This window comes from Gadus chalcogrammus, chromosome 22 (genome assembly GCF_026213295.1).
Source record: "Gadus chalcogrammus isolate NIFS_2021 chromosome 22, NIFS_Gcha_1.0, whole genome shotgun sequence".
NCBI lineage: Eukaryota > Metazoa > Chordata > Actinopteri > Gadiformes > Gadidae > Gadus > Gadus chalcogrammus.
In genome coordinates, this window is record NC_079433.1 from 2,113,361 (window position 1) to 2,124,156 (window position 10,796).

Below are 10,796 nucleotides of genomic sequence, written 5' to 3' on the forward strand. Positions count from 1 at the left end.
GGGTCGACTTTGTAGCGAAGAAGAAGGACGACAAGGAGTCGATGCAAAACACAACTTTATTTAAAACACAGCCCACCCCCGGCGGCCCTGCAGCCCCGTTGTCATGGGAACAGTCGGCTGACTGGACCGACGGGTTGCCAAGGGAACAGTCGGCTGACTGGACCGACGGGTTGCAAAGGGAACAGTCGGCTGACTGGACCGACGGGTTGCCATGGGAACAGTCGGCTGACTGGACTGACGGGTTGCCATGGGAACAGTCCGCTGACTGGACCGACGGGTTGCCATGGGAACAGTCGGCTGATTGACAGCCTAACCCCTCTTGCCCACTGCATCCGTCCGTTGCTGACGGAGCCGACGGATCCAACGGAACGGATGGACCCACGATGCAGTCAATGGGATCCGTCAACAGACGGGTGCAGTGGGCAAGATGGGTAACGGTCTGTCTGTCCATCAGCCTGTCTGACAGTCGGCCTGTCTGAGATTGTATACACGGTGTGTGACCTCTGACCCCTAGGGTCTCCAGCCTCGAGTCGATACGTCAAAAATAGATCCAGATTCTGTCTTCCTTTTGTCCTTTTGTCCAAACTATTGAAATAAATAGATCATGGCGGTAGAGATTCCATGCTCTGCTATGTACATCATATTCACTGAGGACCTAAGAGAACACCACACACAGCAGGGGCTCCAACGCAAAACGAAACACAAAACACACAAGAAATCAACACTGAGAAAAAGATCAACCACTGCATGATGTCAGTAGAGGGACACTACTGTAGATTATCATAGACTACTGTAGACTCTACTGTAGACTGTACTGTAGACTGTACTGTAGACTGTCGTAGACTGTTCTGTATACTGTACTGGAGACTGTCCTGTACTCTACTGTAGACTGTACTGTAGACTGTCGTAGACTGTTCTGTATACTGTACTGAAGACTGTCCTGTAGACTGTTCTGTACTCTACTGTAGACTCTACTGTAGACTGTACTGTAGACTGTACTGTAGACTGTCGTAGACTGTACTGTAGACTCTACTGTAGACTGTCCTGTAGACTGTTCTGTACTCTACTGTAGACTCTACTGTAGACTGTCGTAGACTGTACTGTAGACTCTACTGTAGACTGTACTGTAGACTGTCATAGACTCTACTGTACACTGTCATTGACTACTGTAGAATCTACTGTAGACTGCACTATAGACTGTCATATACTGTACTGTAGACTGTCATAGACTCTACTGTACACTGTCATAGACTACTGTAGAATCTACTTTAGACTGTAATAATACTTGAGATGGTGGTTACAAGAAGGAGGAGGCGGTTGTCGTGGTTACAGGAAGTTGGGATGCTTGGGGGAGAAGGAGGAGGTGGTTGTCGTGGTTACATGAAGTTGGGATGCTGGGAGGAGGAGGAGGAGGTGGTTGTCGTGGTTACAGGAAGTTGGGATGCTGGGTGGAGGAGGTGGTTGTCGTGGAGACGGAGGGGTGGTCCTCTGGGAGGGGCGGGCTGTAGAAGGAATCCTCCTGGAGCTGCAGCAGAGAGGGCAGGTCGGCCACGCCCCCCAAGCAGCCCATTGGCTCAGGCATCAAGATGGGCGTGGTGCTGTACTGCACCAGCTGCTTCCCTGGACCAATGAGAGATGACCTTCATGTCACATGACAATCAAGAGTAGAGAGAGGATAGACAGGTAGAGAGAGACACACAGAGAGAGACAGACAGACAGACAGACAGACGTTACCTTCAGAGGCCGAGTGTCCGTCTGTCTCTCTTGGAGTCTCAGGGGACAGCAGCTGGAAGAGAGCCTCAGTTAGGACACGCCTTCTAGGGACGTGTGTGTGTGTGTGTGTGTGTGTGTGTGTGTGTGTGTGTGTGTGTGTGTGTGTGTGTGTGTGTGTGTGTGTGTGTGTGTGTGTGTGTGTGTACTCACAGTGTCCAGACTGTCGAGGTCAAAATCTGCACAGGCCGATCCAGGGGAGCTGAAGAACTACACACAATACACACAGACACACAATATACACAGTTACCAACATTACACAGTCACACACAGGTACACACAGTTACCCACAATATGTGTGTGTGTGTGTGTGTGTGTGTGTGTGTGTGTGTGTGTGTGTGTGTGTGTGTGTGTGTGTGTGTGTGTGTGTGTGTGTGTGTGTGTGTGTGTGTCACATCATTATAAATCGCTTTGGTAAAAAGCATCTGCTGTGCGCCCTCAATGTAGGAGAGTGAAGGATAGAGGAGGAGTCTAGGATAGAGGAGGAGTCTAGGATAGAGGAGGAGTCAAGGATAGAGTAGGAGTCTAGGTAAGAGGAGGAGGAGTCAAGGCTAGAGGAGAAGGGGTCACCTCAAACAGGGGGAGGGGTCTAGGTTAGAGGAGGAGGAGTCACCTCAAACAGGGGGAGGGGTCTAGGTTAGAGGAGGAGGAGTCACCTCAAACAGGGGGAGGGGTCTAGGTTAGAGAAGGAGGAGTCACCTCAAACAGGGGGGAGGAGTCTATGTTGATGTTCTGGCCGTTGAGGAGGTGATGAAGATTCTCCAGACTGCTGTCAATGTCCTCCAGGTGCTCAGAGAGCTCTGACCTGCAATACAGAGCACTAGAACATGGTTAATACTAACTAATACTACAATACTATACATACTGCAATACTACCTCTGACCTGATAGATTAATATACATTACAATACTACCATATATTCATATATACTACAATACTACCATATATTTATAAATACTACAATATGACTTCTGACCTGCTATACAGACCACTACACATGGTAAATATATACATTTAGAGTATACTGTACAGTACATATTTGTTATTACTACTAGTTAATACTACTAGTACAGTGCTCATTGTTTAATATTAATAATTTATAAGACTAGTAAAGAACTTATTGATTAATAGTTCTAGTACATTACTCATTGGTTAAGACTAGTAATAAATAGTACTAGAACAATACTTATTGGTTATACCTGTCTAGACACGCCACACTCAGACACCTCTCCTCTGGGGGGGAAGGTCTGGGGGCGTGGTCAGGAAGTCTGGGGGCGTGGTCAGGATGTCTGGGGGCGTGGTCAGGAAGCTGTGATTGTGTGTTGGCGTCTACAGCTGTGGAGGAGGAGCCTAATTCCATACTGGGACTGGCTGTAAAACAAAAGATATACAGATTAACAGATTTAGAGAGAGATTAAAAAAATGCATTAACATATTAAGAGACAGATGAACAGATGGATTAACATATTAAAAAACAGATTACATTATGTAATCACAGATTAAGAGTTGGATTAATAGATGTATTAACTGATTAACATATGTATTAACAGATTAACAGATGTATTAACAGATTGAGAGTTCGATTAACAGGAGGATTAACGGATTAAGAGATGAAATAACTGATTAAAAAATGGATTAACGGATAAGGAAACCGATTTACAGATTAAGACATAACAGATTTATTATAGTCTTGCAACAGACTATGGGAGGGAGAATTTGATATAATGAGAAATATTTATGAAATAAGAAACATGCCCCAGCTTTAAGATGCCCATTAAAAACAAACACCCTTACGGAGGAAGTGATAGACTAACAGAATACCAGATTGATCTAACGAATGAGGAGGAGGTAAACACAACTCTACCCGATAGCCGATTGGCTGCTGAGGGATTGGCTCCTTCGTTGTCCAATAGGATGGAGTTAAAGAAGGTGGTGGGTGAAAGGGGCGTGTCCTTCAGATCTGGGCTGGACGGCTCCTCCTTCACTAGGATGACTGGGCTGTCGCTACGGCAACAGAACATCGTCTTCTCTTAGGATACGTGGTATACGTGTTCTCATTGCTTCACCTGGCATTAAGAGGTTCATCACTAGTGATCACAGCTGCACTGAGAGGTGTATCACTAGTGATCACAGCTGCACTGAGAGGTGTATCATCACTAGTGATCACAGCTGCACTGAGAGGTGTATCATCACTAGTGATCACAGCTGCACTGAGAGGTGTATCATCACTAGTGATCACAGCTGCACTGAGAGGTGTATCATCACTAGTGATCACAGCTGCACTGAGAGGTGTATCACTAGTGATCACAGCTGCACTGAGAGGTGTATCATCACTAGTGATCACAGCTGCACTGAGAGGTGTATCACTAGTGATCACAGCTGCACAGAGAGGTGTATCACTAGTGATCACAGCTGCACTGAGAGGTGTATCACTAGTGATCACAGCTGCACTGAGAGGTGTATCATCACTAGTGATCACAGCTGCACTGAGAGGTGTATCACTAGTGATCACAGCTGCACAGAGAGGTGTATCATCACTAGTGATCACAGCTGCACTGAGAGGTGTATCACTAGTGATCACAGCTGCACTGAGAGGTGTATCACTAGTGATCACAGCTGCACTGAGAGGTGTATCATCACTGGTGATCACAGCTGCACTGAGAGGTGTATCACTAGTGATCACAGCTGCACTGAGAGGTGTATCACTAGTGATCACAGCTGCACTGAGACGTGTATCATCACTAGTGATCACAGCTGCACTGAGAGGTGTATCACTGGTGATCACAGCTGCACTGAGAGGTGTATCATCACTAGTGATCACAGCTGCACTGAGAGGTGTATCATCACTAGTGATCACAGCTGCACTGAGAGGTGTATCACTAGTGATCACAGCTGCACTGAGACGTGTATCATCACTAGTGATCACAGCTGCACTGAGAGGTGTATCATCACTAGTGATCACAGCTGCACTGAGAGGTGTCTCATCACTAGTGATCACAGCTGCACTGAGAGGTGTATCATCACTAGTGATCACAGCTGCACTGAGAGGTGTATCACTAGTGATCACAGCTGCACTGAGAGGTGTATCATCACTAGTGATCACAGCTGCACTGAGAGGTCATCACTAGTGATCACAGCTGCACTGAGAGGTGTATCACTAGTGATCACAGCTGCACTGAGAGGTGTATCATCACTAGTGATCACAGCTGCACTGAGAGGTGTATCACTAGTGATCACAGCTGCACTGAGACGTGTATCATCACTAGTGATCACAGCTGCACTGAGACGTGTATCATCACTAGTGATCACAGCTGCACTGAGACGTGTATCACTAGTGATCACAGCTGCACTGAGAGGTGTATCATCACTAGTGATCACAGCTACACTGAGAGGTGTATCATCACTGGTGATCACAGCTGCACTGAGAGGTGTATCACTAGTGATCACAGCTGCACTGAGAGGTGTATCACTAGTGATCACAGCTGCACTGAGAGGTGTATTACTGGTGATCACATTTGCACATCACTAGTGCTGATGTCCTTACTCTCGAGGCCATGTTATGCAATAGACAGGTAGTCATCATGCTGATGTATTGATACTCACGGTGCATCTATCCAATCACTGCTGAGCTCCGTGGAGGTGGGCGTGACCAACTCTGTGATGTCAGAGATGATGGGGCCGGAAGTCACCGAGCCGGCCGGAGCCTACACACACACACACACACACACACACACACACACACACAATAATAGTGTTGAAATGTCTGCGACAGATAGACAGACAGACAGAGATAGACAGACAGACAGACAGACAGACAGACAGACAGACAGACAGACAGACAGACAGACAGACAGACAGACAGACAGACAGACAGACAGACAGACAGACAGAGAGACAGAGAGACAGAGAGACAGACAGACAGACAGTCAGACAGACTTACCGATATAGCGGGCGTGGCTTGCAGGGGTTCTAAGGAGTACTGTCGACTATATTTGGGTATGGAGTGGGTGGAGCTTGAGTCACTCAGCATCAGAGGACTGTTGAGAGAAAAGATGACATCACACGAGAACCTCATGACATCACAAGAGAACCTCATGACATCACACGAGAACCTCATGACATCACATGAGAACCTCTATACCTCTATATCTAGTATTATAGTATCATTATATATATACATATTATAGCAGTATTATATATGTATATTGTAGTATAATATCTTAAGTAAGTCCTTACAGTTTCCTCTTCATTCCAATAACTCTGTTCGGCTGGACGAGAGACACTAGAAACTGGATCAGCTGGAGAGAGAGAGACACCCAGTTAACACACACAGAGACAGTGAGGGAGAGAGAGTACTGTGTAGAGTGATAGTACTCTGTAGTGCTGTGTATAGTACAAGCACTCTGTAGTACTAGTACTGTGTAGTACTATGGCGCATATCCCCCGGAGAGTGCAGGTCGGTTCAGTCTGCAAAGGTGCGGCACAGGTCGCATTTCCACCGCCAAAAGTGGGCGTGGCCCGGACTGGGCCGTACTCGTCTCGCTGTACTCCTCCGTTGGGGTACTGAGACGCCTGAAAGGGTGCCGGCTAGTTCGAGCTACACATGCCGTCCGTTGATTGGTCGACAGGATCGCACTTCCGTGCGACAGGAGAATAATAACAAACAAGCGCAGTGCTCGCGATGTATCTCTGGACAACAGCGAAAGCTTTGTTTATTGAAGAAAATGTTGCGCAAAAGTTTGCCGTCCTTCTTGGACGTCGTACAATGTTGCTCTTTGTTCATTGTGTCGCGTTCTTCTCTTTCCTTGGGTTTATTAGCAGGCTACACTGTGTGGGGCTGCTATGAGTTCACGATGCTTACATAGCTGCTGTGGCTATCGCCATCCGGCCTAAACCCCGCCCAACCATAAGGGTAACGTCGGCGCTGGAAACGCGAGCCGTCACTGAGCTGGGCGATACCGCACCCTGGCTACTGGGCTGAGGCGATACCGCACCCTCGCTACTGGGCTGAGGCGATACCGCACCCTCGCTACTGGGCTGAGGCGATACCGCACCCTGGCTACTGGGCTGAGGCGATACCGCACCCTCGCTACTGGGCTGAGGCGATACCGCACCCTGGCTACTGGGCTGAGGCGATACCGCACCCTCGCTACTGGGCTGAGGCGCGCTGGGTCCGAAACGCACCCGCCGGGGGGGAAAGGGGAATAGTACTGTGTATTTCTAGTACTGTAGAGTACTACTGTGTGTAGTACTAGTGCTGTGTAGAGGACGGTACCTTGTTGACGACCTTCTGCTGCTGGGCGTGTTTCTGTCTCAGAGTGGCGACCTCTCTCCACAACGCCTCGTTCTCACTGCACACACACACACACACACACACACACACACACACACACACACACACACACACACACACACACACACACACACACACACACACACACACACACACACACACACACACACACACATTATAAACACGTTATACATACACACAAACATTATATACACACACACAAACGTAACACATTATGTGCACACACCAAAACAATTCTATGCACACACGCACACACCCATTACAACACCTTATACACACCAACAATATACACACACACACACACACACACACACACACACACACACATTATACACACACAAACAATATAAACACACACACATTCATTGGCCACCAGTGTAATACAACAAACTTTTAAACATAGAAGACATACAGACGGCCAGACAGACAGACAGACAAACAGACGGACAGACAGACAGACGGACAGACAGACGGGCAGACAGACGGACAGTCAGACGGACAGACAGACGGACAGACAGACGGCCAGACAGACGGCCAGACAGACGGCCAGACAGACGGCCAGACAGACAGGCAGACAGACAGACAGACAGACAGACACAGACAGACAGACAGACAGACAGACAGACAGACAGACAGACAGACAGACAGACAGACAGGCAGACAGGCAGACAGGCAGACAGGCAGACAGGCAGACAGACAGACAGACAGACAGACATACTGCTTCATGGTGGTGATCTTGGAGTCGATGTTCTCCTGCTTGCCCTTCATCAGCTGCATGTCGTTGAGGATCTTGGAGACCTCCTCCGGGTACACCTTCCCCTCCTCCTGCTTCCCAGAGGACACCTGTGGACACGCCCTTATACGGTCAACTGGGGACACGCCCTTATACGGTCAACTGGAGCAACCGCCCTTATACGGTCAACTGGAGCACACGCCCTTATACAGTCAACTGGAGCACCGTTTACATTTAGACTAATGGTGCGTTTGAGTATTCTCTGCGAACCGACTCGGATCTCGGATCTGACGCCACGCCCACAGTCGTTGGAGGAAAACATGGACGCCACCCGGAAAGCTGTTGTCGCGGTAGCATTGGCAGAGGACCAGGCGCTCCAAAATAGGTAGGCTATAGGCCATAGGCAGAGATACGGACGCAGTAAGGTATTGCAGTAATACGAGTGATTGAAATTGCCATTTAAACCACCAAAGTGGTCCAAGCACAATGAAAACAGTTCATACGTCAAGGCACACCGGGAGCAGCCATCTTGAATTCTGTCTCGGAATTTTGCCCGGTCACCACTGAGTTCAACCGAGATGGCGAGTTCACCGTCCGAGGAAAACGACGGAGTGTTCGTGCGTGTCGCTAGGCAACGTCCTCGGACCTCCAAGACGGATGGATATTAAAACGCAGCATTAGACCCGTTCATTCAAACACGACGGCGGGGTCGGCAATCAGCAAGGAGGAGCCGTGGAATCAAACCCGCAACCTTCTGGCTACCAGCCAACCCGCTCTACCTCCTGCGCTACTGCCGCCCACCCACATGCCCTTATATGGTCACCTGGCGCACGCTCCTATATGGAGCACCTGCCCTTATATAGGATGGGGGGTGAAAGAGGTGGAGGAGGGACTGGGTGGAGGAGGGACTGGGTGGAGGAGGACTTACAGGCGGGACCTTGCGCTTGATGTGGTCGAGCAGCTGCTGCTGTCCTCGGCTGAAGAAGGGATGCTGGAACTCGGTGTCCTCCTTCTCTGGCTTCAGCAGCCCGCCATGCTCCATGTGCACCACCTTCCTGAACCCGTCTGATCACATGACACACATGTTAGGATCACATGACGCATGGGAGGATCACATGAGGCACGCGAGGGTCAAGTTACGCATGCTAGGATCACATGACACATGTGAGGATCCCATGACACACATGTTAAGATCACATGACACACGTGTTAGGATAACATGACACTTGGGAGGATCACATGACAAAAATGTTAAGATCACGCGACACACATGTTAGGCTGACATGACACAATGTGGGATCACATGACAATTTTAGGATCACATGACACATAATGTAAAGATCACATGACAAGCATGTTATGTGTCAACCCTCAACTGTTATATCATTATATGACAGCATATTGTTGTCATTTGCACGGTATTTCTGCACTCACAATTTTTCCACTAGGACACTTTACAACCTATTATCACTGTTTTATTTTTTCTTGTTACCTTCTTTCTTTCTTTCTTTATTATTGTGGTGCTGCTTCTTACTTTTATTTTACTTATTTGTACTTACTTTGTCATCATGTTGTATTGCTGCTGCTAGGTTGAGGAACCAAGCCTAAGAATTAACTCTTGTTCACGACAAGATGTAATCAAATAAACTCTGAATCTGAATATGAACATAAGGATCCACAAATATAGACACGCACTGAGGAGACCAACACACATGTTAGGATCACATGACGTGCTGACACACACTTAGGAGATCAACAACACACAGACACACAATACTCACACATGTTGAGCTGGCGGATGAAGCTGGCCATGTTGTTGTGTTTGAAGAACTTTGGCAGAACGTCCTTCGAGAAGCGGGCGTGTTCCAACACATGGAAGCTGCTCCCGCTCTGACACACACACACACACACACACACACACACACACACACACACACACACACACAATAAACATTATAATTAGTCTGATAATAAACTAGATTAGAAGCCTGGTAATTAGTAATGTTGTAGTCATGTTGTAGTCATGTTATAGTCATGTTGTAATCATATTTTAGTCATGTTTTAGAAATGTTTTAGCCATGTTTTAGTCATATTGTAGTAATGTTGTGGTCATGGTATAGTAACATTATAGTCACGTTGTAGTCATGTTATATTATCGTTAGTCATGTTGTATTCCTTTTATAGTAAAATCATAGTAATTTTGTAGTCATGTTATATTGACATTATAGTCATGTTGTAGTCATGTTATAACATGTTATAGTCATGTAGTCATGTTGTAGCCATGGTATAGTCATGTTATAGTTATGTTGTAGTGACGCTATAGTGATGTTGTAGTCATGTTATGGTGAAGTTATAGAGACGTTATAGTGATGTTGGACATGTTATAGTGATGTTATAGTGACGTTATAGTTACGTTATGGTACTGTAATAGTCACGTTAAAGTCATGTGATAGTCCTGTTATACTAACTGGGCTCCAGCAGATCAGGTCGTCGGTGTCGGGGTCTTCCACCAGCATCCAGAGTTTGGTGAGGAAGGCAGGGACGTTGGGGTTAGGGTTAGAGACTCCTGGTGGTCCTCCTCCTCCTCCTGGTCCTCCGTGGAGATCCATCATCACAGATCCACTAAACTAAGCTTAAAACCCCGACTCTACGGAGAGTTAGGCGGCTTAAGTTTGAACTACGAAAATAAACTCGTTAACGTGACGATCAAAGCAACTGAAACCCCCAAACTAAACGGAGATGATTGTCTTCTCTCAGTAGACGTTATGGATAGGAGAGGAAGCGACCAATAAAGACCAAACTAAAGCTTTAGGAGACGAAACGAGAGCGAAAGAACAAACTATGAAGTGCGTAGTGGAGCGTCGCGCCTCGATGACGTCGACGTCTCAAAAAATATATATTTATTAATCTAAATCCAAATATTTTTAAAAACACAACAATGAATCTTGGGAAACCTAGTCTCGTATTATAATAAGTGCA

At 47.1% G+C, this 10,796-nt stretch overlaps 1 protein-coding gene across 2 annotated transcripts; it reads right to left on the reverse strand.

Annotated features, from left to right (window-relative positions):
* Positions 1 to 8: 8 nt before the first annotated feature.
* LOC130375598 (heat shock factor protein 1-like) lies at positions 9 to 10,788 on the reverse strand. Of its 2 annotated transcripts, none has more exons than XM_056582619.1 (14): positions 10,286 to 10,788; positions 9,599 to 9,707; positions 8,746 to 8,882; positions 7,803 to 7,927; positions 7,046 to 7,121; positions 6,007 to 6,068; positions 5,711 to 5,807; positions 5,374 to 5,474; positions 3,635 to 3,774; positions 2,970 to 3,141; positions 2,470 to 2,575; positions 1,924 to 1,980; positions 1,735 to 1,786; positions 9 to 1,620 (listed from the first exon to the last, which is right to left on the reverse strand). In XM_056582619.1, exons 1-14 carry the CDS (start codon positions 10,427 to 10,429, stop codon positions 1,427 to 1,429), a joined length of 1,572 nt encoding a protein of 523 aa, XP_056438594.1. In that variant the 5' UTR covers positions 10,430 to 10,788; the 3' UTR covers positions 9 to 1,426. The 2 variants fall into 2 exon arrangements, with proteins under 2 accessions (XP_056438594.1, XP_056438593.1); XM_056582618.1 differs by having other exon boundaries at positions 2,470 to 2,590.
* Positions 10,789 to 10,796: the final 8 nt, after the last annotated feature.

Excerpts from the sequence above, each read along its gene's own strand:
- LOC130375598 (XM_056582618.1), bottom strand. The coding sequence starts at position 10,429 with ATGATGGATCTCCACGGAGGACCAGGAGGAGGAGGAGGACCACCAGGA. Across the intron at positions 3,775-5,373 it reads AGTGATTGGATAGATGCACC|CGACAGCCCAGTCATCCTAG; the intron begins GTGAGTATCAAT and ends CTGTTGCCGTAG. Across the intron at positions 2,591-2,969 it reads AGTGTGGCGTGTCTAGACAG|TGCTCTGTATTGCAGGTCAG; the intron begins GTATAACCAATA and ends ACCATGTTCTAG.